The following is a 27,124-nucleotide window of genomic DNA, read 5'->3' on the forward strand; positions in this document are numbered from 1 at the left end:
CTGGGGTGTAAGCCAGAGGTGCAAGGGGTGAGAGGATTTACCAGAGACAGAGTGGGGAGTAAAACAGGCAGATCTACTGAAATATACTGCTGAGGGGAGCAGCGGGTGAGACAGGAGAGGTCTGCTGCACCATGTGGGTCAGCTCCCTGGCCGGGGATCAAACTTGTGCCGCAGTGGCTGGTGATAGCTTGATAGTGCTGAGACTTAACCCCTTATGCCACCAGGGAGGTCCAGAAGACACATCTTCCTGTAGAAGATAAAGGAGTGTAGTGCATATAGTACAGCTACAATATGTCATCAAATCCCAGAAGACACCAAGATAAAAAGCAAGGAGCTACAAAACAATTAGAAAACTAACTACATATCAATAATCACTTTAAATATAAATGGATTAAATTTCCAATCAAATGACAGAATGAACAAATAAAAAATATCCAATGATAACTCCTCAATTAATAATATATTTTCTACTACATAATAGAGTATAATTCAGCCATAAAAAGGAGAAAAATCCTGCCATTTGCAACAAATGGTTCAACCCTGATGGAATTATGCTAAGTGAAATAAGTAAGAACAAGACAAATACTGTGTGCTCGCACTCATATGTAGACTAATAAAACTGAACTCATGGAAACAGAAGAGATTAGTGGTTGCGAGAGGTGGGGGATGAAGTATAGGGGAAACTGATACAAGTAGTCAAAAGGTACAGACTTTCAGTTATAAGAAAAATAAATTCTGGAGCTGTAACATTCAGCATGGTGACTATAGTTAGTGATACTGTATTTTATATTTGAAATCTGCCAACATAATAAATCTTAAAAGTTCACAAGAAAAAGAAATTTGGAATTGTGTGAGGCACTGAATGTTAACAAAACCATTGTGCAAAATGCTATACACTTTAAACTTACACAATATTAGATGTGAATTATATTCAATAAAAACCACAAGCAAAAAAACATCATTTCCCCCCACAAAGAAAATTAAATTCCATAAAAAATGTATGTGACTGTTAATCCATCAACAAGTACATGCTAAATATGTGTTATGAATGGAGATAATATCTGTGGGAGGATAAAATGCAACATTCAGCATAGTTCTGGCCCTCAAGATGACTCCTAGTTAGGTGAAATGCAGTTACCATGAAACGTCTACTTACTGGGGGTCACACAGCATGCATTGAACCCATTATTGCCATGAGAGACCAGGATTCCATAATCCCAAACAGAACCAAGAACTGTTTAACTATGGATATGAATCATCAATGCTACAGGAACATCAGGAATGGGAAAGTTCAATGAGAAACCCTGTGACCTTGCAAGGTCTGTAAGAGGTTGCAATGTTGGGTTGGGTCTAGAAAGCAGGACTCACTGCTTGTGAACAGGTGAAGAGGTAAGCATGTTGTGTTTTGCCATACCAGACTCAAAAACTCACAGCCTCAAAAAAAAAGTTTAGGGAAGAGAGAATAAATCAGAAACACAAGTAGGATTTAAAAATCCTCTCATCTCATGTGAAATAATGATATAAAAAACACGCACACACACTAACCAACCAAATCAGCACTCTAAGAAGTGACAGTGAATTTTTACACCTTGGTTCTAAGCTGTCAGATTTTCAACTGTTTGTGTGAATAATCTACACTATAACATTCTTTTCTTTCTATGTTGGCCTAAGGATATGGGTTGTAGGACCCTTTGAAATATCAGATAAAAAGGAAAAGAAAAAAACTATGTTAGGTGAAAAATATGAGAATAATGTCCTATCAGAAAAATGATAACACAGGTGTCCAAAACAAGACAAAAGCAGAACACACAGGAGAGAGGAAATCTCAGATGCCACAAATCAAAAGCCTTTCAGAAATGTGTAAATATAGTAGACTTCTTGCTGTGATTGCACGGATCCTATTTGATCACAGGTGGACCAGTTAATCAAAATGTCATCCTACAGAATCAGAAAAATGTTCCTCCTGCCTATTCCTGCTCCAGGCACAGGGAGCACACAACAGAGGTGAAGGGAGACTGTGGCCAGACTGTGTATTTTATTACCCACTCTGTTGACTACCAGCTGCATAACATGGCCTCTTTGGGCGTAAGTGTTCCAATTTGTAAAATGGGTGCAAGGATTCCTAGTTGAAAGGACTGTAATGGCAATTAAGTTTGCAAACACTGTATATGTGTATCTGACAAATGGTAAGTAACATGTATTTGTTAAAAATACATTTTTGGTAGGGACAAGTTCACTTCCTTGCCTAGGTATCCTATTGAGTCCTCCAATGTCTATTCTTTTTATCATCCAACACATACTTTATGGTTGTCTATGAGTTCCAGGTTTTGTTTTTCTTAACAGTAGAACAGAAACTTAAAACCATATAAGAAGCCACTTACACTCAGAAACCCTCTACAGTTAATGCGGTTCCCTAAACTTCACTTGACCAAATTTTTTAGAGACTTGCCTTTTTAGATGCTTTCGAAATGTTCGCATTTTTGTATCATAGTTCAACAGTTTATGTAATACTTTAAAAAATTCTTAATTACCAAGGTAAGTACTACTAGTGTAAACAAACAGAGTGGCCGAGGTAACTCATTTATAATGAGTGTCCCTCTCAACTGGTGGAAGTGTACTCAGGAGAGCGCCCCTTACTAGCTGTCAATGTTCAGGAACTGAGGTAAAAATGATGAGAAGTGGTTCTTCTGGCCAGTAGGTTCAAGTAAGTTTAGGCAGGGACTCCACTTCTATTTAGAACATTACTGTTGCATTTTATTTGCTATATTGCTTTCTCAATTCTTTAGAATTTAGCTCATTTTTTTTATTTTAATATAGAGGACTTTCTCAGTCTGATGCGTTACCATCCATAGTCCCAGAGATATCATTGTGGAAACAAACTGACAACACAGCAGCTCATTGCCGTTCTTATAACTTTAATTTTCATGCTAGTCTCTTTTCTTCCTTTCCCGGCATGAACCTGGTTCCTTTTGTATGCTTCCCAGACTGTCAATGAATGCCTAGAACTAACCCTTATTGTTTCATCTACACAAGAATTTGCTAAATATTATCGACGTATCATATCCTTTTATTTTTTATTTCTGAGGGACAAAAAATTGATTGCCTCTTTTAAATTTTTTTCCATTTTTTACAATTTACTAAAATCACAAAGGGTAAAAAATCTTCTTTCTCTGTTCCCCTTCAGGCTATTAGCAGCACATCTTTCACAAATGCCATTTAAATTAGAATGGCCCTCTATGTTTCCCTTCCGATTGTAGATAATCATTAGTGTGTGTTTAGCAGATAACAACTTATGCAACTGTCTGAGATTCACAGAGAATTAGGTAGACTCTCTTTTTTTATGCTTTTATTATTATTATTTTTTTAAAATAAATTTTATGTTTATATTCCCCATACAATTGCAATCTCCTTATTTTGACCCCAATCCCTCCCCTCCCCGCCCCCCACCCTCCATAGAGTGTCTCTGGTTCATAGTTATTTGTTGATTTTGATTTTCACTTTCTTATAGTTATTCATTTTCCTGGTCTCTTATTTAAGTTTTCTAGATTCCTGCTATAGTCTACTGAATCTCCAGACATGAGCAGAGCTCTAGGGTCTATAATATTTGGGACTGGGCACACTGGTAGAGTTTTTAAACTCACTAACCATACTTTCACACAGACTGGGAGGACAAGGCTGCATTTCTGAAGCATCTAAATATGCAAAATAATGCACAGCTTGGAAAATGAATTTGTGATATTTATTCAGGATTCCATTGAACAAATAATAATAGAGCTTCTATAAGGGCAAACAAGCTCAGACTGTTTTTTAAGCTAATGTCCCATGGTACATATTTGTGCCACCAGAGAGAGCAAATTATTTGTAATGAGTCAAATAATTAAAAGAACACCTGAAAAACCAGCAAGTCCATCTGTGGTTGTGAGCTGTAAGATATTAGCGGGCAGTCATCATGTTCTCTATCATTCATCTTCACAGGGCTATTAGCAGCACATCTTTTACAAAATGTCATTTAAATTAGAATGGCCCTGTATGTGAAGACTATTTGGGGGAGGAATGTGAAGCAGGCTGGCCAAAAATACCCCATGAATCCACACTGAGTTCTATTGTTAGCATCACACCATCCCCTGCCATTTGGATATGGATTTAAGGAAATTGTGAGAGTAAATGAAAAAGCTTAAATATCTATGTCCTCTATGTTTACTGTGGAAATAAACCATCATGATTCATAAACAAGGACTACAGATCCTTTAACAGTATTCAAGGCAAGTCCAAAGTTAAAACAGGCAAAATGGAAAAATTCATGAGGTACAACATCTGTTACAAGTAATTATAATACTGGATCTTGATTATGAGAGAGCTAAAGAAATACAATGTTTTATAGATGCAAGATTCTCTATGACAAACATTTATTGTGGTTGGGACCAGGAAACAGAATAGAAATAACTAATTCTTCCACACAATTTTTGAGTCATAAATTATGAATTATGCTCTAACAGATAAAGCAGAAAGGAAATTAATTTAAGAGATGAGATCTATTTTACAATTCAGAGAGCTGTTTTATTTTAATTTGGGGGAACATTACATTTTGATGTCTGGCTTTACCAACCATCTTTCTTTTTCTAAAACAAACTCCAATTTCTTCTTATTTCCCTGAAGAGGTAGAGGAAAATGTTTATGCCAAAGTTCAGAGGGTATATGAACAACACTGTCTCAAACATCTGAGAAAATGCTGTCCAGTAGAACTTTCTATAGTGATGGAAATATTCTATAGGCACATTGTCCAATATGGCAGCCACTGGCCATCTATGGTTTTTGAACACTTAAAATGTGGCTAGTTTGACATAGGGACTTAATTCTAATTTAATTATTTTTCTACTTAAAGTAGTGCCACATGACCAGTGTCTACAGTGTTAGACAGAGAGGTCAAGATCATTTGTCTGTCTTTTCCCTTTCTCTCAGCATTTAAACCAGACCTGGGGGTTATTCTTTGTAAACTCTATATTGCTTTTGTGAAATATCACATACCCTCTGCCACCTTAGCCTCAGAAGAGCTTTGAGGAAGGCTCACTGGCGCTTGTGTGAGCAAATATGCACATTAATAGGATTAAAAAGTGGGAAATAGCAAAGGTCGGTCTCCACCCTCCTCTGCCCCTTTATGAATTTGCCTGCAGTCAGATGAATTCTCTAGAGCTTTGTCAGGGACAACTTCAAAATGATTCAAATGGTTTGACTTTTTATGACTTTCCATGTTATGAATTCAAGCAAAGAAAGAGTTCAATGAGACGGAGTTTAGACAAAGAGAATCTGTGAAACACTGAGGCAGAATAGGAAGTACTGTGGTGGGAGGAGGAACTCTGCATAGAAAGAAATATCAAAGAAAAACAAACTCCAAATCTCTTTCATTACAGAGAGTTTGAAAGAAAAAGTAATGTCTGGCATTGCATAAAATTCTTCTTTGCTTATCACAGAATGCAAGCTTACTAATATTGGTCCCCAAAGCAATCAGTTATTTCTGACTCCATTCCACAATTTCACTTAGTTTATTAGAGGACACCTTCTGATCATCCCTTTTACCTGTTTATTGTTTTGATGGATTTCTTTATCTAAATATAGCTTACAAGGTCAGAAATTTGAGACAGTCTATTTTAATGACATCCCTTGAGAGGGTAAAGAATTGGCATACTGATGCAATATGCCTCATCTAGGGAGATAGTGGTAACTTTCGAACTTAAGTTCTTGTCAATAACATTTCAGTAGTAAAGATTATTTTCCACATAAACACATACCTGGAGGAGCAGATCAGAAGTTGGTCGGACTCTCTGTTGGAATAGAATGCTTAGCGTTCGATTCTGTTGTTCCAAATCAAACACTCTTGTTTTTAACTTCACACATTCTTCCCTTAGATCCTACAAGAAACACATTGAAAGAAAAAAATTGTGATGGAAAGACACCTTTGCATATTCTAACCATATTTTACCTGCTATTTCAGACATATTAGTAAATATAGTATTTTTATTCTTCAAAGGCTCTAGAAATAAATCATACCCAATGCTTTCTTCCATAGCCCATTGTCTGATAGAATTATTATGTGCAGGAAAGACCAGTTTTTTTTTTTTTTTTCAAAAGCACCTTGAAATCAGAAATGCATTAATCTTGCATGCTATTTTGAAGATGGTAAATCTTAGTGATATAAAGTCAATTTAAGTTTCCACCTATATATTTTGCCTCTTCACTGTCTTAATAAAAGCAATCATAAAGCACCAACCACCAGGACAGTAATGTTTCTGCAGTGAATAGAGATTTGATGAACTAAAGAAACTATCACTTTTGATAGAGTCTTTCTTTCATTGATGGAAATGAGTTGAAATTTTCAGGGCTGTGACTAATAGAGTCAGCGACGCACTTATTGGGTGAGAAGCAGCTCTGAAGGCTTTAAAAAGCCACCAGAAACTTGTTCACCACTGAACTAGTGGATTTCCATATCTCATGGGGTGTTTTGGTTTCAGGGCTGGGGAGAAAGTAGAAGAGCTATACCTGGCAACCTGCGGAAGCTGCTTTTGTGAGCAGTTCAAAGATCACAGAGACCTTCCCCCCAGCTTTCATGAGGGGAGTTGGGGATTCTCGGGAACTCCACCAAAGAATTGTCATTCGAACTGACATGTGATAAAGGCACTTGTAGTACTTACAGGTCTATACTCTTTGATGGGGTTCTAAACAAATCAGCTAGAAGAAAGGCACAATGCAAGGTTCAAAAGCTGACCCTTTTCTACACTTAAAACACTATCTTTCATTACTTAATGATTTTTTAAAAAAGGCTTTGCTTTCACCATGCAAAGAACAAGTTTGCCTGCTTATTATTATTAAAAGTCATATATTACTGCCACCCTTTTCTCTCCTCACCATCTTTTGTCATCCACGTCCCTCTTCCAGTCCCAGTTTGGTTCTGTGACATATAATTTAAATTTTATCTCCTCTCTGACATTTTAATGCCCCCTACCAAATTTCTCCCTTTTCTGAACTCCAGTAAGCTTCACTTTGTATTGATTTTATTTTTCATTCTCTAGACTTACCAATTAGATGACATGTTTCTCACAAGGCAAGCACAAAAGGATGCTCAAATGAATAACACCACACAAATATTGTTCTTACACTCGTCCATCAGCAAGCACAACACTACATATGGTAGGAGTTTAATAAATTGTACTATTATTTTGTTATAGAGGATAATGAAGTCTACTCTCTAGTGCTGGTGTGACAGTTTGTTTCTCAGCCCTTTTAGCTTGTGCATCTATATATTCTGACATGGGGGAGCTACTTGCAGACCTTATTTAAGGCTTTGCCAGCAAGAGAGAACATCAGTCAACTCTGATGCCCAGCATCGGAACGGGAGCCACAGATGGGAATGGGCTTGTTCAAAACCTTGTATCAACCTAATTGTGAAAGTAGAGAGGCTTTTGAGGTCTTATCTGAGCATGAATGGTATCCAGTCTTATTCCTTCTATTTACAGAAGGCAAAGAAACAGTTTAAACTACACACTCTGCATAGTGTACATTCTCCTCACGTTTTGAATTAAATGGATAGAGCTTATGCAAAATATGCTCTCAACTGATTGATGCCTACAAATGCAGACGAGAGAAAAGAAATGCCATATTCAGAGTGAGGTCCCTGGCTGTAAGATGGAGGAAGACAGCAGCCTCAAAAGTGGGGTAGAAGTGTGTGTGCCCACATGAGCACACACATCATGTGCTGAGGGCATTTTGGGGGGTTTAGACACTGCTCAAATTAAGAGGTTACATTTGTTTTCTTTATTTAGAATTCAACCTCTGTCTACATCTCATTTATGCTAATTTTTGTCCTTAGCATGTCTCTGCTACCAAATACTAATTGTTTTCACTACTGCTAATTAAGTAATTAAAAAATTTGACTGTCAGGTAAATAAATATTAATAGTATCTATTTGGTGGGAAAACAGAATCATTCTAATTTGCAGGTAGAGCTATGGAAATAAGCATACAAGCATGGATTGGTGAGGAAAAAGGAGACGCATAAGTAACAGCAATAGTAGCAATAGCTGAGGACAACCTGAAAGGGTTCTTCAGATGGGTAAAAAATAAAAAGAGGGGATGAAAGAACAAAAATCAATATTCTCTATAAAGACTTTTTGTACAAGTGTCCAAATTTCAATGGGTATTACTATAACTAAGGCGGTAAATGTTTATTAGCTGTAACACAACTGATTGACCTTGAGAACTGTTCATCATTCTTGGCTCATCTAGATCAGCATAAGACAGCAGGGGAAATGGAAGTCTTCAGGAATGAAATACTGGTTTTACAATCATTGACAAGCAGAAATTCTGGACAGAAAATGTGTAGACAAAAGAATTGCCTGTGTTGTTTTAATATTCTTGGTGTCTTCAGTCAAGCAGTGGATGGGAACATGCCAGAGAGCTACCATCCCAGAAACTGCACATGCACCCATCTGCACCCACATAAACACGAACAGACTAGACAGATGGAAAGAGATCATAACAGTGAGACCTGGGCAGAGGGTGGCAGCCAGCTGCCTTTCCTTCCTGCCTTTCATAATAGGACCCACTAACATAAAGTGACTTTTGACACACTAAGGGACGTTGCAGGGTGGCTAATCTGACCCTGTCAGCTACAAGACGCTCCTTTCCAAGTAAGACATTAGGAACCAAAAAAAGTCCTCTATTTAGATGCCAGTGTCAGGGTTCATGGCTTCCAGCAGGGGCTGACCATCTTTCTTTCCTCAATGCTTCTTTCTCTATGACTCCCTAGTCTCAGACTCAAGAGAAGACCATGATGGAAGTATAGGGTCGTGTCCTCTGAAATACGAAAAGGGGACATGATGTACAATTTTATTAGGGGTAAACAATGCCTCAACATCTGCCTATATTTAGTATCATGTAAGAATGTATAGTGGTCTTTGGGTTTGAACAAATAGCCACATCTGTTTCCTTTGCAATCTGCTTGGCCCTATCAAGTAGAAATAGAGTGTAAGGAATTACAACTGAATGTCAGAGTAAAATATACTTAGTAATATGATACAGTGGTCTAAAGGAACCTGTCTGTCTGAATGATTCTAAAACATAAATTCCTTGAATGGTCCACACACTGCAATTCTGGTAAATTTCACTAGCACTTGAGGCTGAGTAAGATTCTGGCTCCACCGCTATATCATACATACCTCTGGAGTACAGTTCCTTTCTGCACTGTGAGCTCCAGGTTGAAGTAAATGTAAGAAAACGTGGAATGTTTAGAAGCTGAATATATGCTAACGATATTACTGGAGTATTGCTGTAAACTCTTAAAGATGGATTTTTATGTTTAAAACATTATAGTGATATAATTCTTTCAGAGGCAGAGTACATAATGGAGATGATGTAGGTTGGGACTTAGGGGGCCCTGGCTGTGGTTCTCATTGCATGACCTGGAGAAAGCAACATATTCTGGTTAGACTTCAGTTTCTTTATCTGTAAACTGAGTTACAGCACAAAACCAGACTTTCAGGAGAAGTTTGTCTCATGTGCCTCATGTTCTGGCTTTGGAAGTGCCACCTCATTCCTTCACTGAAGCTTAAAGCACACCTACTAGTAACTCCCTGTCCTCTTCCAATGAATGTGACTGAGAAATTCCTATCTTCTTTTCCAAGGATGCTAAAAATTCTGTAAGAAGAAAAGTCATTTCTAGAAAAGAATGGTCACACCTTTAGCTAAGGCCCTCACCATCAAATACCTAAAAGTCAAGGCAGATGGCACAGATGCATGCCTGATCAGGCCAGCTGTGACCAACAGGAGGTGGAGAGTCCTGTAGCAACGTGAATACTGCAAGTCTTCCTTCTATAGGCATTTGGATTAAAACATGTTTAGGGCTTCCCTGGTGGTGCAAGGGGTTAAGCACAGCACTGCGAAGAAGCTATCTGCAGCTTCTGTAGCACGAGTTCGACCCCCCGCCAGCCAGGGAGCAACCCACATGGCACAGCAAACCTCTTCTGCCTCACCCACTGCTCCCCTCAGCAGAATATTTCAGTAGATCTGCCTGTTCTTCTCCCCTCTATCTCTGGTGAATCCTCTCACGCCTGCACTTCTGGCTTACACCCTAGTTCTTGTATGCATAAATAAATAAATCTTAAAAAATAAATAAAACATGTTTAATCTAGGTGATGATTAAACAATTTATATACTTACAGTGATGAGACATTACCAAAACTACTTGGCAATCGCAGGATGAGACGCTTGCTAAGTCCCTGGTAACTGTGAAATTCTAGGATACACAGTAAGTCTGATTCTGAGAAAGTTTGACTCCAAATTTACAAAGACAGTTTTGACTCTACACATGTCAAATCACAGCTATTCTTTCTTGTAAGAACTGGCAAAGCTTCTAGCAGTTGAAAGAAATCTGTTGGCAACCTTTTCTTTTTAGTTCCTGTGATCATACCTAATGATTGGATCACAGTCTATCATCCGCTGGTTTTCATAGCATCTCCTCTGCATGCTGAACAGTGGTGGGTGAAAGCAATGAGTCTGAATGGTATCATGGGCCTGGGTGATGCAAAAGGGTAAGAATATAGAGCTGGAGTGAAATAATTTTAGGTTAATATATGGATTTTGTCACTACTAGCAGTTGGAACTATGGGCAAATTATTTTCTTAATCCTATCTCACAGGGTTGTAAAGAGAAAATTTGCTTCTATTTGATTTTTTTTTTCCTGATCACCTTTACTATGATTATTCATTTATGGTCACTTGGTGTCATTTGTGAAAAAGTTGAAATCCTTAGGGCCTATCATGTCAATGAACAACATGGCTATACTGCTTCATGAAAACTCAAAAGATAAAAATCCTTATTTTGATCTAATAGAAATTCTCTTAAAAGAATTCACCAGTTATGAAACACATTTTCTAGTATATTTTAAATATTTCCACTCAGAAAATACAATTTATACAATGCTGTATAAAACAGGTATTTCTTACTTTTATATTCTTTTTTAAAAAAGATTTATTTATGCATACAAGAACTAGGGTACAGGCCAAGGTACGAGGGGTGAGAGGATTCACCAGAGACAGAGTGGGGAACAGAACTGGCAGATGTACTGAAATACACTGCTGAGGTAGCTCCCTTTCCACAGCCTCTGCAGCATGGGTTCGATTCCTGGCCGGCCAGGGAGTACCCATATGGTGCAGCAGACCTCTCCTGACTCGCCCACTGCTCCCCTCAGCAGTGTATTTCAGTCAATCTGCCTGTTCTGTTCCCTGCTCTGTCTCTGGTGAATCCTCTCATCCCCCACACCTCTGGCCAGTCCCCGAGCTCTTGTATGCATAAATAAATAAATCTTTTTTAGAAAGAGAGAGAGAGAGAAAGAGAGAAAGTAGAAAGAAAAGAAAGAAAGAACAGATAAATAAGGTTGGCAAGTTTGCAGTGGAAAAGGAACTCTCATCCACTGTTGATGGGATGCAAGCTGGTACAACCTCTGTGGCAAAATGTATGTAGATGTCTCAAGAAAAGTCAAATGGAAATCCCATTTAATCCAGCAATACCATTATTAGGTTTCTATCCAAATAACATGAAAATTTTAGCACAAAAAGATCCATCTATACATCTGTACATAGCAGCACTATTTATAATTGCTAAAAATTGGAACCAACCCAAGTGCCCTCCACCAGATGAATGAATAGAGAAACTGGATTCGGTGGAATATTACACAGCTGTGAAGAAAGATGAAGTGGTATAATTTAGCACAAAATGATGGACCTTGAGGTAATGGTGCTGCATGTAATCAGCCAAAAATTGAAAGACAGATATCAGATATTTTCACTCATCTGCAGAATATAAATACAAAAAAAACCACAGTTGTACCAGCTTGTATCCCATCGACAGTGGATGAGAGTTCCTTTTCCACTGCAAACTTGCCAACCTTTTTTATCTGTTCTTTCTTTCTTTCTTATTCCATCTTGTTGAAGAAAAAGCACCATATAAATATTCGGTTACTCTACAGTCCAAGTGTGGTATTGGAGGCAAAAAAAAAAAAAAAAAAGAAGTACTTTAGGAAAGCTACATTTTCAGTAAGTGTGACTGATTTAATGAAGATAAACTCTGTTTTGGACAAAAAAATGAGTTTAATCTGGATTACTGATCTCTTGCACTTACAGACTTGGACCTAAGATATGGAGGCATAAATGGAAGTGAGCTGGATTTAATACTGTTACTTTAGCTTTACTGATCTAAAGGAAGGACAGTGCTATCTACAGGAACCCACAGGTATCTGAGATAAATCCAATTACTTGACCAGGACAGCGTGTGTGCATTTAACAAAAACTGATATTTTTATGGAAATAGATTATTCTTCTATAAGCACTGGGAAATGAAGTACATTCTGTTTCTTTACGATGCTTATCTGGGCCGATTCATAATATGCCATGAAAAATGCTTTTTCAGTTGCCCAGTGAAGAGCTCTAGGCATGGCATTTTTTGGTTTTGTTATAACAAATGATATAGTCTAAAACTGCATGATTGGGCTATAATTTCACCTCAAGGATTTTTTTTTGTGTGTGTGACTCAGGTAAATCATTCAAGATTTCTGTTTTTACTCTGTGCTAGCTATATTCCTCTTCGGAATTGAGTTTTCATGTCTGCATTTTGGAGTACATTTTATTTCTTATATTGTGCTCTTAATTAAAAAGAAATTTTAATCTTTTGCAGAAATTTTACAGGCTCTATAAAAACTGGAAGACACATGTTTCTGCAGAACATGATTCTTTTGGAATCTCTGAAAGCCCTGGCATCTCTTCTGGCCTTACACTGTCCCTGAGGTATGCTATCTCACAGTAGCATGCCTTTCTGTCTTACTACTTAACAGTACCAAGGTAGATTTATCTGTTTACTAGTTATTACTTGAATTTGTGTAGTGATTTTTTGTGACAGACCTGAAGGGTCCTGTTTTCCTTTTTATTGTACCAGACGGCTTCCTTGTCTCTTTCCTGGGGCATATTTAAAAAGACAGGCTTGAGAAGTCTTTCAACAGCTACACATACAGTTGCAACAGTATTTCTTTCATTCCTTAGGATTGTAATTAAATGAGCACAGTTTTCAGTAAGAGGAAAGCAACTGAGAAATAGAAGCCTTTGAAGAAAAGGCATTCAAATACGTTGTGACAGAATTGTGAATTGACCTTCAACATCTGTTTCTCCCCTTCTTCCACAATTATGACAATCAATTTTCAGATGGGCAGATACCCAGAATAAAGACTGCATTGTCATGTTCTTTAGGAGTGACTTAGATTTATTCGAGGAGATGTAATTAGGGAGGTATGAAAGCTTTTGTGAGTCTCTCATTAAAAACAGCTGGAGTATGCCCTTTACTCTCTTCATTTTCCTGAGCATTTTCTTCCATCTTGATGGCTGGGTGTGATGACTGGAGTTAGAGCTGTCATTTGGACTTTGTGGTCACAGAATTTCCCAAATAGGATAGAAGCCAGGGGAGTCATGAATGCCCTGGGCTCCATGGAGCAGAGCTACCCCAATCCTATGCTGCCTACCTGTTATTCAATGTGAGAAAGAAATAACATTTTTTTCTCATTTAAGCCATTTCTATTTTGGACCTATAACTTACAAGGAAACCAAATTCTAACTCTACAAAAGTGTACTCAAATCTTCGTATGTGATATTAATGTAAAACTTGTAGCAATTAGAATCATTTGTAGCAGGAAGCATGATATTTTGACAGAAGCGGTTGGGAAAGAAAGTATAGCCAGTACGTTATCACAATCCTCTAAGGTATAAATTTAAAATGGTATTTATTAAAGTATCTTTTTTTTTTTAAAAGATTTATTTATTTATTTATACAAGCACTGGGTACAGTCAGAAGCACAGGAGGGTGAGAGAATTCACCAGAGCCAGAGCGGGGAACAGAACAGGCAGACTGACGAAATACACTGCTGAGGGGAGCAGCGGTCAGCAGGAGAGGTCTGCGCGCCATGTGGGACCCTGGCCTGTGGTCCGGGATCAAACTGGTGCTGCAGAGGCCGCAGGCAGCTTCGCAGCCCAGCACTCAACCACTGCGCCACCAGGGGAGGCCCCAAAATGCTTTTCAATTAAAAAAATCAAACTAGTCTCTTCTGTTTCTCTTGAAAATGGCAAGAATCCACAAATAAATCACAAATGCCAATGTAAATTGTTTTGTTTATGTTTTCATCCATGTATTTTATGGTTTCAGGTCTTATGTCTAAGTCTTTGATTCATTTGGAATTAAATTTTGTATTTGGTGTGAGATAGTAGCAGCCTAGTTTCATTCTTTTGTATGTGACTGTTCAGTTTTCCCACCACCATTTGTTGAAGAGACTTTCCTTTCTTAAATGTATAGCCTTAGTTTCTTTCTCATAAATTAATTGTATATAAGTGTGGGTCTATTTATGGGGTCTCAGTTCTATTCCACTGGTCTGTGTGTTTATTTTTATTCCAGTGCCTGACATTTTTGATTACTATAGCTTTCTGGTATAACTTACAGTCTGGGGGTGTGATACTACTGTTCTTTCTTATCAGGATTGCTTCGAATATTTACTCTTTTTATGGTTCCATATGAATTTCAGTACTGTTTGTTCTATTTGTTTGAAGAATGACAATGACACTATTTTTTTTAGTGTCATTGTCAGATACAAGCACTGGGGTACAGGCCAGAGGCATGGGAGGGTGAGAGAATTTACCAGACACAGATCAGGGAGCAGAACAGGAAGAAGGAACAAAGTACACTGCTGAGGGGAGCAGCGGGCGAGACAGGAGAGGTCTGCCGCGCCATGTAGAAATCTCCCTGGCCGGCTAGGAATTGAACTGGTGCTGCAGAGGCTGCGGACAGCTTCACAGAGGTGCGCTCAACCCTTTGCATCACTGGGGAAGGCCCAACAATGACACTTTAATAGGGACTGCACTGAATCTGTATGTTGCTTTGACTAAGATGGTCATTTTAACAATGTTCATTCCTCTAATTAACAAAGCAGAGAATATCCAATTCCTTGTGTCTTCTATTTCTTATAATAATCTCTTATAATTTTCATTGTAATGAGTCCTTCACCTCCTTTAAATTTAGTCTTAGGAATTTAATTCTTTTTGTTGCTGTGTAAATAGAATTTCCCCCCCTTGATTTCCTTCTCTTCTAGTTCTTTGTTTGCATATGGGAACACACACATAGCTTATTTTTGTAAATTGATATTGTAAATTGCCATTTTATTGTACTGATTTATTGTTTAAGTTTGCTTTTTAGTGGAGTTTTTAGGCTTTTTCTATGTGTATTATGTCATCTGTAAAAAATAATAAATTTACTTTTTCCCCAATTTTAACTCCTTTCATATTTTTTCTTTTACCTGATTGTGCTAGCACTTCCAATACTATTTTGAATAATAGTTGTGAAATTGGACATCTGTGTCTTATACCAAAGGAAAACCTTAGAGTTTTTTGCCCTTGTGAATAATGTTAGCTGTGGGTCTGTCCTATATGACTTTTCTTATTTTGAGGTATCTACCATCTGTTGCCATTTTTTTTGAAATGGAAGTTGAATCTTAGCAAATGCCTTCTCTGTATCTATTGATATGACCATATTACTTTTATCTTCTCGTTGACATGGTAAATTACACTGACAGATTTTTAGATAGTGAGCCATTCTTTCGGCATCACTGGAATAAATCCTATTTGGTCAGAATATATGCATACCTGAGATGATAAAGCATACATTGTATAAAAATGAAGAATGATATAAAAATATATAAAATAAAATAAAAAAGGAAAAAAAATGTAGGTAAGATCTTTTTAGTGCATTGTTGAATTTGGTTTATAAGATTTCATTGCAGATTTTGCATTGGGTTCATTGGGATACTTGTCTGTAATTTTCTTTCTTTGTGATGTCTTTGCTTTTGGTATCAGAGTAATGTTGGCTTCATAAAATATATCTAGAAGCATTCCCTTTTTCTCAAGTTTTTAGAAGTAGTTTGAAAAGTATCAATAGAAAGAAACGCAGTATGAACAAATGGGGCTACTTCAAAGTAAAAATCTTAAGCAGAGCAAAAGAAACTATCACTAAAACAAACACCCTAATGAGTGGTGGAAACTATTGTACATCACATGTCCAACAAGGGGTTGACATTCAAGATCTACAAGGAACACATACAATTCAATAAAAAGAAAACAACTCCATCAAATAATGGGCAAAAGAGTTAAACAGACACTTCACCAAAGATGGTAAATGGATCACCATTTTTCATGAAAAAAATAAAAAGATCACCATTATTCATCAATGGGGAAATGCAAATTAAAACCAGAATGAGATATCTATCACCTCACACATGTGAAAATGGCCATCTCAAATAGACCTAAAACAAGTGTTGCTGAGGATATGGAGAAAAAGGAACCCATATAGAGATGGGGGAAATAGACAAGTCCAGTCCCTGTGAAAAACAGTATGGAGATTTCTCAAAAGATTAAAAATTGATCCAGCAATTCCACGTCTAGGTATCTACTTGAAGAATGCAAAAACATTAATTAGAAAGAATATATTCACTCCAATGTTCCTTGCAGCACTAATGACAACCCAGCCAAGTTGTGAAATCAACCAAAGTACCCTAGGACAGGTGAGAGGATTAGGAAGATGTATTGCATATACACAACGGAATACTACTTATCTATAAAACTGTATGACCTTTAGTCATTGGTCACAACATGGATAGAATGCCAGGTAGACCCAAGCCAATAAGAAAACTATAGAATTGGGGTTGCCAGATGAGGAGGGGGAAGGTGGAGAGCCGGGTATGGAGGAGGCTCAATGGACTATGGTGGTGAAGGATTATGCGTACCTTTGTGTTATAATAACATACATCTGAAGAAATATGATCCTCTACTTCTGAATCATATGTACTGCTATAAACCAATGTCACCACAACAAATAAATCAAAATATCACAAATTAGTTTCATCTCATTAGTCACAAATCCTCTTGAATATGTGGCAGTATCTAATATTTCCTTTTATAGAGAAGGTCTACATGTCAGAGAGAGAGAGAGCTCAGAAAAGATAAAATTTCAAGGAACCAGAATTTAGCCTCTGAGACATTATGGAAAGAGATAGGTATGCTTCAATAAAATTCACCAAACAGGGCAAAGTTGAGTAATTCCCTGAATTTACCCACTCTGCCCTCATAGCATGATCTGGCATTGTCTGAAGGCAAAATGGGGAGATAACAAGAGTAGGTGTAAAAATTTCATTCTCAGAAATTACCAACGCTTCCCATCCCACACACATTCATTAAGGAATAGTTGACAAATATAATAGTATATATTTAATATAATAGTATATATTTAAAACATACAACATGATGATTTCATGTTTATCACACTGTGGAATGATTACTATTACCCTGCCCATTACTCACACTATTAACTTGTGTGTGTGTGGTGGGGGTGGGGGCGGCTGAAGATGCCTAAAATATGTTCCTAGCATTCCCCCAGTACATTCAAGAATATAATATTGCCATTTGTTTTATATTTACCATAAACCAATTCCAATAGGAAACTACTCTATATGCTTCTTTTCATAGAATGCCCACAGCAATTCTAGAAGGTAGGGATTGTCATTTCCATTTTACAGAAGAGGAAATAAGACTCAGAAATGTAATAACTTTCATAATCTCAAAGATCTTTTGCAGAATGTTATCCATAAGAGGCTATCCACTTTTAGGAATTCTTTCATCTTCAAAAGGCTTTCTGATACATTCTCAAGAATTTGAATTTTACAATTTTATTGGCCATTGATGTTATTTCACATGCCATCTAAACCTCAGACAATTTTAACCTAAGTGAATAAATAGAAAAGTATTGCATCTATCAATCACAATTTCCTACTTTGACAATATAATTTCCAATTTATTCACCTAAGTACTTGAAATGAATAAAACCAGAAGTGACCTACCTTTTGAGTGAGCAGAGCTTGAACAACTTGGTTGGCTACCTTTAAAAAAATAAAGAAAAGTGTTATAGTTTATAATAATGAGACTTTATAAGCATGGATTCTAAATTACCAATAAGTTTTCCAGAGCTTATTGTAGCTAATTAGCTCATCTGCCTCTTTCCTCTACTTCTAGTGGACCTGATGCTTTTCCTAATAAGCCTATCCTTGTAGGTAATATTTTGCTTTTTTTCCAAAGGTGACCCAGTTGCTAATTAAGAGGGTTAGGCTGGAAAGATCATTCATACCTTGACTTTCACATTTCCATATTTGGAAAAATAACATCCTTTCATATGTAAAGTACTCCAAGAAGGCCAAAAAAAAAAGATATAATACAAAACATGATCCTAATTATCTGCATACAATTTCTACATTTTGCTGATTTATAATGTCCTTTACCTCTCCTTCCTATTCTTTTTCTATGTTACTATTTCATTGTTTAAAATTATGTGCAATAGAGATAGGGTGAATGGTGGAGAATGCATTCAAGTTATTATTTCCTGTATGCTCTGTTTTCCCTCTCCACTTCTTTTATGCCATCCTCTCATCATTACTATCTGTAACAGAATCTCATGGTTGTTTACACCAACATCCATTTCCCTCTTCCTCCTAAGTAACAAACCTTACTTTCTGGCCAGGTACATCTAACTACATTTCCCAACATGCCTGGTAGTAAAGTGGCAAAATATGTAAAATGTCTGGGTAATGAGTTATTATCAAACTATTTCCTGGGCTTATATGACATCTTTAAGAAGAAGTGAGTCCACCATTCTTCATTCTTTTCCTGTCTGGGATATGAAAATGATGGCTGGTGCTTTAGCAACCATCTTATAATGGAAGTCACATATTAAGTATTATTGGACAGAAAAATAGGATGAGCCTGTTCCTGGTGATGCATAGAATTGCACTATCTCTGAACCTCTATGTTACACATAAATCAATGCCACTGCAATCTTGAGTTTCTTACCAATATATTAATAGAACTTGGATTTTCTTTTGGTATCAGGCTGCTTGGGGCAATAAAACAAACTGGGCCTCTCTCAGTATAAGGAGGTAAATCTTGATTAGTCTATGTTAGTCATGTTAATTCCATTATCTTTCAGTGACTGGCTTAGGAGTGGGCATGTGGCATGATTCCAGCTAAGGGCCACATGAAAAACCAGTATCATGTCCCAAGTATTTAAAAGAGCCATCATTTTCTCAAATATCCATTCATCATTTTTGTATGTATTTGCAGTAAGGTTTCTTTTTCACCTGCAATTTTCAAAAATACTTCATAAAATAATCACTTGCTAAACTTCACTGTAACCTTGAAGTAATGAAAAATACTTATAACGGCTAGTATTGATAAAATTTAGGTGAAAAGGATAGGCATGTGTTATTTTTTTCAACCAATGCACAAACTGTAAATGTTGGGTATAACTGAAACTGATAGCATAAAGACTATCAATCATTTCTTCCTTCATTTACTCAATATAAAGTTGCAGAATATTTGCAATGCTAGATGATTGGGTTTAGTTCCTTGGTTTCAAAGAGTGCATAGCTGGTAGGAGGTTGGCAAGAACACAATTATAAGATGGTGTGATAAGCATGTAATCAGCTCAGTAATTCTCACATTTAAGTGAAGCCCGAGGAACACACTTTCATCTTCTTTTTATCTTGATGACAAATTTATTTTCGGTAATTTTAAACTATGGATGCTTGCCGCCATGTCTAGTATAGTGGAACAGATTATGGTAAGAGTGTCTTCACGGAACTTAATTGTTTTTTTGACTCAATATTGACAAAATAGCACATACTTAATGGCGCTGGGCTACCAGTAAGTCTCACTGAAAATTAAAATCCAGGATGTCATCAGTTTCTGGTTAGGAGGCATTCATACTAAAAGCAGCAAGTGATCAGAATTAGATTACCTGTAACTGATTAGTTGAGGTGTATGCACAAGAGGAATTTTTTTATTCTATCAGAATACTTTCCAAAGTTACACTTTTGACATTAAGTGAAAAAGAAAGTACTGCTTTGAAGCTAACCACAGTTTTGAAGAAAAAGAATTCTTAGGGATTTTTTTTTTTTTTTAGGCCAGTCCAAATTAAAGGAGCATACACATGAGCTGTCATAGATCAAACTGAACTATAATTTCCTTCATGGGCACTTTTTCTTCTTCCTTTATCATTGTATTTTTTTCAAGATCAAAACTGTGGTAAATGTGATTCAGCCCATACAAACCATACAACCCATACAGCCCATACAACCCATACAGCCCATACAACTGACCAACAGCATAATCTTGAAAATCTTTCAGTTTTTAAACATCCATTCCAATTTCTAAGTAGCTGGGAATTTAAACTATATGTCATCTATTTTATTCTTAGCAAATCAAAAAACAAAGAAGAGTTGAACTATTCATGCAGCTTGAATCAGGAACAATGCATTAAAGATAACACATATCATTAATAAATAATTTCATCCTTTTAGATCTCAAACTTCAGGATTGATTTACAATGATCAAAACAATTGCCTGATATCAACAGACAGTCCCTTCTTCCAAACTGGTCCCTCACTTAACCCAGTATGTGGAACAGCAGTCATATAAAATAGCTCTTCACATGATTTAACAGAAGACATAAGTGATTATCCTAACTGTAACAGCCCGCAGGAGTAAATACATTACATCTTTGCAATCTAAGTATGTTGCCCTATAGGCATACAGACGCCATCTCTGCCTCAGTTCCTTCTGGCATGTACTTTGGACAATTGTTTGCTCTACCTGAAAACTGAACAAAGACACATAAAGACATTATTTCTTTACCTACTGACATGGAGTTTTATTACCCAGAAAGACTCACAGGTTCTGTGCAGAATAGCAGACAGGCTGTACAAATGCTTTTCTCCATGTTGTCTATAAAAGACTGTCCTGGGTTTTGTTAGTGGGTTTTGTTACATTCAACAGCTAAGCTGCCCTGATGCATCAATAGAACAGTTGTTTGCAGTTTGTGCCTGCAATTTCTAATAAGTTCACTAGATGATCCCTGGAACAGGACCTGCCCTCATCACAACATTATGCCTTTAGCCCTTGAGTCACAAGTGATAACACAGCCTCAGCCCTGACTAATGAGAACAGATAACTCCCCCTGTCACCTGACAGCTTTCCTCTCCAGAGAAAGGAAAAATAGCAGCTCATTTGAGTGAGGCAAACTTGAGACACCTGAGCAAAGTTGACAGTCCTTAACCCCCTGACTTGTTTTAGAGCCTCCTTTATGCTCTCTGTGCAGATCCCCCTTTGCTGCTAGATGGGCAGGGCTGCAGGTGAGACAGAGATGCCAAGAAGGGACTCAGGTACCTCTTGCTTTTCCTCTCAGTAAGAATCTCTCAGACAAGCCAACTGTCTGACACCTGGCTGGCTCAACTAGCAACACAAGCCTTTGCTCTTCTTCCCCATTAGGCTTCTAGGGATCATGATTCCTCTGGGCAGGAAACCCCCTGAGAAGGGGGGCGGAGAGTAGAAACTAGAGCAGTCAAACTTTGGAGTTGTCCCTTTATTGCAACTGATTCCTGAGGCTGAATGAGAACTCACGCCTGGAGTTTGTTCTGAGGGGGTCAATATTCTCAACACATCCAGAAGACAGTCAAGGAAGGGGGAGGTAAGAAACTCAAAAGTTACCATGCATGGACAGCCCTCTCCTCCTACCTGGTGCAGGTCTTGATTTTATTCTTTCGTGTGCTATTTTGTTACTCAAAGCAACTGCCACCTCAGCAAGGTAATTTAAAAATCTGGCTGAAAAAGCAAAAATTTTAAAAAATGTGCTTTGCTTTCTATGCTTCTGAGCTTGGTTTATTGTTCTCAGGCAACAGGAGGAACATGGGGTAGAATCACAAGAAAGACTTGAATTCAAATACTGCCTGTGCTGATTACACAACCTGACTTTTCTCATCTGTAAAGTACGGGAACTGTATGCTTCTGAAGTTAATGTGAAAAATGCATGAAATGGTAGACACAACCAGAGAAACCACTTTGGATAGTATCTTGGATAGTATCTGATATAAAGTAGTCACTCCATAAATGTTAGACTTGAAACAGGTCACTCAAACTTTAGAGAAGAAAATGTATTTGCAAGTAATCCATTAAGAAAGAATGGTTTGAGGGGCCTCCCTTGCGGCACAAAGGGTTAAAATGCAACCTATGAAGCTATCCACAGCTACTGCAGCACAAGTTCTATCCCCAGCCAGGGAGCTACCTGCATGGTGCAGCAGACCTCTTCTGACTAGCCCGCTGCTCCCCTCAGCAATGTATTTCAGTCAGTCTGCCTGTTCTGTTCCCGCTCTGTCTCTGGTGAATCCTCTCACCCCCCCCACAGCTCTGGCCTGTACCCCAGTTCTTGTATGCATAAATAAATCTTTAAAAAAGGAAAGAATGGTTTGACAATAAGTAATTTTATTTGTAAAGGAATGAAGAATGCATGCATACATGTATAATATACATATATAAATCACTAAGTCCCTATATTATGCAGTTACTATAAAATAAATCCTGCAAAATACTGGGATGAGAAATTATTCTAAACATGTACGTAAGATTCTGAGGGAAATTAATTTGAAGTTAACCTGCTATAATAATCTGTCTTTATTCATTTAGTCATCTAACAAATATACATTAACAATCCTATAGGTCAGGAATTGTGCTGAGTCTTGAAGAAATAACTTAACTAGATACTGCTGCTGCCCTGTGACAGCATTTCTCATCTTTTGATTTCATGGCCCATTCATGAAATGGGTATTTGAATCATACACAGGATAATTTTCCAGCTACATCTATCAAACATAGATTTTAAAGATTACTTATGGTTTAGAGGTGGGTTATGAGATGAGAATGTGCTGATAGTGTTTCTAACACCCAATGCTACCATACACGATAGGATAGAGAGAAAAATAAGAGCTACTTTTAATAACCTACATCTGCCACTATTTAGCCTTGGCTTAAAAAAAAATTGTTGCTTTTTTCTTTTTCTAAACTATATCCAAAGGTTTATTTTTCCCTGTCCTTTTGCTCCAAAGTATAGAGCAAGTGAAGTCAGAGAGAAACTCAGTTGTGGCATCCTCATTGACTAAGGGACTCAAGCCCAACTCTGATGGTCTGAAAGGGAGCACAGGTTCTCCGACCTCTGTGTGCCAAAGCTTTGCCTAGAAAGTGTGTTAAAATCGCCAATTTTCCTTGCCCTTTATTTTTATTGAGAAGGGCTGAGTGAGATCTGGGAATCTACATTTTAGCAACAGCAAAATAGCTTTCTGGTGCAGAAGGGATCCAGAATGCACTTGAGGAGCACTGGGAAAAGGCTCATTTCTTGTTTGCTCAGACACTGCTGAGGAGATGGAAATAGCCCAACATTTCCTTGTGAGTCTGTTGCTCTTCTGTCACCATACCCAAGTTTGACTTTGCTTTCATGCTCTTACAGATGCCTTCTGCAAACGTACTGTGAAGCACAGCATAGAGAATGTAAGAGTAGTGGTTCTTAATCCTGCTTGAATGTCATTTACCCTGTTATGTACTAAATAATTCTAGTGCCAGAATCTACTCTAGACTGGAATCAGATCAGAATATCTGAGAGGTAGGACCCGGACATCAGCATTTGTAAAACTTCTCAGATAAGGTAAGAACCATATGTCTTTCTAGATCTTCCACTTCACCTGCTCCTGTTTCTGTTAGAGATGCCCTTTCAATTTGCCCCAATCCCTAGCTGGCCCTGTAACTGGGTTATAGGTGCTGGAGGTCCCCAGATCAATTCATTTCTGTATGAATGTCTCTCAACTCATTCTTCTGTGAAAACCCATTCCTTTCACTTCTCCTATAGGCTGGGGGTACCTTGAGACCCCAGGGTCTGGGTGAGGCTGCAAGTCAATAAAGGACTGTAGGATAGAACTGAATCCATCTAAACATAGGCAGCACTTTGAGAAGATGTTATTTGGCTTATTTTATGTGCATCATTATACTTCTCTACATGGAATAAGTTGGTCTTCAAAGAGGTGTGGGCAAGGAAATATTAAGAATATTAGCAATTCACTGCTTGCAAGCAAACTGTCTGTGAAACAGCTATATGAAGAAAGCATACTCAAACATCAAACTCTCATATCCCTTGGAAAAACAGAATCGATCCTTGGTTTTGTCTTCGTATTTGCTATTGCTTTACAAGGCCAGGGAATGAGGAGCTAGCACTGAAGGTAATGAAGTTGTTCAGTATGTGCATGTATTTGTATGTGTGCATCTGTGCACATGCAAGCCTAGCAAGCCAGCTCTCTCTCTCTCTCTCTCTCTCTCTCTGTGTGTGTGTGTGTGTATGTGTATTTTTATGGGGGGGGTTATGGGTATGTATGGATGTGGGTCTCTTTCCTTCTGAATAAATGCACCCTTTTATTAAAACACACAGGGAATTTCAGACTCCCAAGTGGTTTCCCCAAATCCTCAATATTTCTTCATTTCCCAGAAAATTTTAAATTTACATTTTATCCACCTGTGTATGTTTTATGAAACCTACTAGCAGGGAAATAACTTACACAAGGCTTTATCTTGTTAGTTTGTCTAATTAGTATAAAAAGCCTTGAAAAGAATTTCCAGTTGGCATTATTACTACATTCAACTACCCCTTTGAGAGTGTTCTCTTACAATGCATGGAAATAGATTGTCTATTCTCATGCAATTAGTTAGAAAACAACTGGCATGTGTAATCAGGGGCCAGTATTCATGAATACAAAATATGTGTACTGCTCAGAGGTGGTTTTTTGTTGCAAATCACCTCTTTGGCAACTGTTAATTTTGCAATTAAGGACAGAAAGATGCTTTCTCTAAAAATTCTGCCTTTGTTGGAAACTTTTTATGAAATGATCATGTAGGTGAAAACTATTTTGCCTGATACATTCTAATGAAAATTTCAGAATGTAGGCATGGAAAACATGTGGAAAAGAGACTATATTGGTTTCCATAAAGAAAAATTCTAAGTCTTTTGGTTGATGAGGAGAACGGTGGGAGAATTGTGACAAATATGAAGTTTCTGTGGTGTGATTCGCATGCATTTGACTTCTGAATACAGATTAAGTCCCACTGGAAATTTCTGTGCAGGAGGTTAAAGTAAAACTTTGCTAATCAATACATATGACCCAAGGGCAATATTTGTCCCTCTAAATATTCTTGGATCTATTTGGTCTTTTTTGCTCTAAACTTTGATTGGACCAGGGGCCTCGGGACCAGGGGTGAGAAGTGCTCAACTGGCTTCACTATATTGAGTCATCATTCCCCCTTCTAGGTCAAATTACTTTAGTTATTCTTTGAACTTTGGGCATTACAAGATTATTCTGAGTCTTTTGAAGTCTTGACAGGGCAAATAACTGCAAATACAGTTTTCTTTAAGTAACAAATGTATATGGATGGAAATATTAATTAAAATACAAACTAATTAAACTATTTTCGTGGGACATTTGGAAGGTTCTTCAACCACATATAATTCACTAATACAAAGTGGTCTATGTAATGAGGACAATAGCTCTCAAAGTGTGGGGTGTATAAGCATTGTCTGTAGGGTTAGTTGACACACAGATTGATAATCATCCCCCAAGTCTCTGATTCTATAAATTTGAAGTGGTATCTGATAACATGCATTTCTAACAAGTTCCCATGAGATTAATTGCTGCTGGTTTAGGGATCAAATTTTAAGAAAAATAGTAGAGGAAAGTAACAGGCACAACTGGAACTCTGAAGAGGAAGATAATTCTAGTTTGAAGGAAGGAGGGAGGTATATAGTGATGCTGAGGACAAGGTAAGTGGGATTTGGGAAAATTCATCACCTCTAGGATGGTGGTGGTGTGGGTAAAGGGTAGGGTAGGGTAGGAAAGATCAAGAGGAGTTTATTGGAAAAAGTTTCCCCAACTGTCAGTGAGGAGAAAAAGACTGAAAAGATACTGTTAGTTTCTCCTGGTAAGGTAACACAACCAGATTAAATATAGTTTTTCTTATTTTCCCAAAAGATACATTGAAACAACAACAAACTCAACCTCTTAGATGACTATGTACAAGTTTTAGGGTACTGGTTATATAGCTAAGAAAGTTACTCTATGAAATTAGAGATGCTGCTCACCAATAAAGTCCCAGATGAGAGCTCATTTGTTAGGCTAATGGGCAGCCCTGGCAGGTTGACACAGTAAGGATTCCTGACAGGGTGTGAGAGGAGTGGCTGAGAGGACCATGGCTCTGCACACATTTCAATTTTCTCCTTGCCACTCAGGAATTCCGACACACCCACCCTCTTTGCCTTCATCTCTTCATTATCATCAAATGATATTTCTCCAGTTTACTCAGGCGTGTGGCTCTGTCTTCTTGTATTCTGCTCAAATTTTCTTGTTGGCTTCTCCTTCTCTTCTTGGCTTGTTCTCAATCTACTGATTTTTCCCTCTGGCTGCCCACTGTGAACATCGTTGCCACCCACTCTATCAAGAATCTGCTTTTTTTAGAAATGACATCCAATTGGAGATGCAGCATTGCCCCGATGGAAGTTTTCTTATTCAAGGCTGGATCACACAAACTGGATAAAGGAATTTATCATACAGTGAAGCACACGCCAACTGTGCCCAAGAATATTAAACAAGAACCAAAAAGAATTATAGATGCCTGTCTGGGTTTCTCCCACCACCTGAAAGTAGAACATTCCTGTATGTTATAATTTGGTAGGTTATTCTTTGGGTCTGGGAATGTTAGAATTTTTTTTTCACACATTCTAATGGTAATAACATTTTGAGACCTAAAATATAACTTATCAGATCATACCAAAAACAAATGTTCTACTTTTGGATAGTAGAGAAATCTGTATCAGGAAATAGGATGGGAAGGAGAGGGGCAAAGGGAGTGGGCTGACTGACCTCCCCTCTAAATGTCCCTATGTTTACCACCTTCATTTGGAAGAGAAAATGCTCCTGGGGAGGCCAGTAGTAGACATACATTAAGATCTGACTAAGGGAATTCTAAATAGTCCAGATCCTATTAAAACCTCTCCATTCCTCTTACCTCATCAAGGCATCTTTCATACTGTTCCCTTTGATTTTCATTTTCCAAAGCCAATGCTGAATTCTCTGCCTGCAGAGATAC

General features: G+C 37.6%; 1 protein-coding gene across 2 annotated transcripts in view; it reads right to left on the bottom strand.

Annotated features, from left to right (window-relative positions):
• Positions 1 to 27,124, bottom strand: part of NCKAP5 (NCK associated protein 5) — a gene marked incomplete at both ends in the record, with an annotated part of 781,067 nt that overhangs the window by 166,119 nt on the left and 587,824 nt on the right. For both annotated transcript variants that reach the window (XM_084239032.1, XM_084239031.1), the window contains 3 exons: positions 5,787 to 5,906; positions 17,965 to 18,003; positions 27,044 to 27,112. In XM_084239032.1, coding sequence (XP_084095158.1) covers positions 5,787 to 5,906; positions 17,965 to 18,003; positions 27,044 to 27,112 — 228 coding nt within the window. The remainder of the gene's footprint in view (positions 1 to 5,786; positions 5,907 to 17,964; positions 18,004 to 27,043; positions 27,113 to 27,124) is intronic.

Source organism: Talpa europaea (genome assembly GCF_964194135.1).
Source record: "Talpa europaea genome assembly, chromosome: 1".
NCBI lineage: Eukaryota > Metazoa > Chordata > Mammalia > Eulipotyphla > Talpidae > Talpa > Talpa europaea.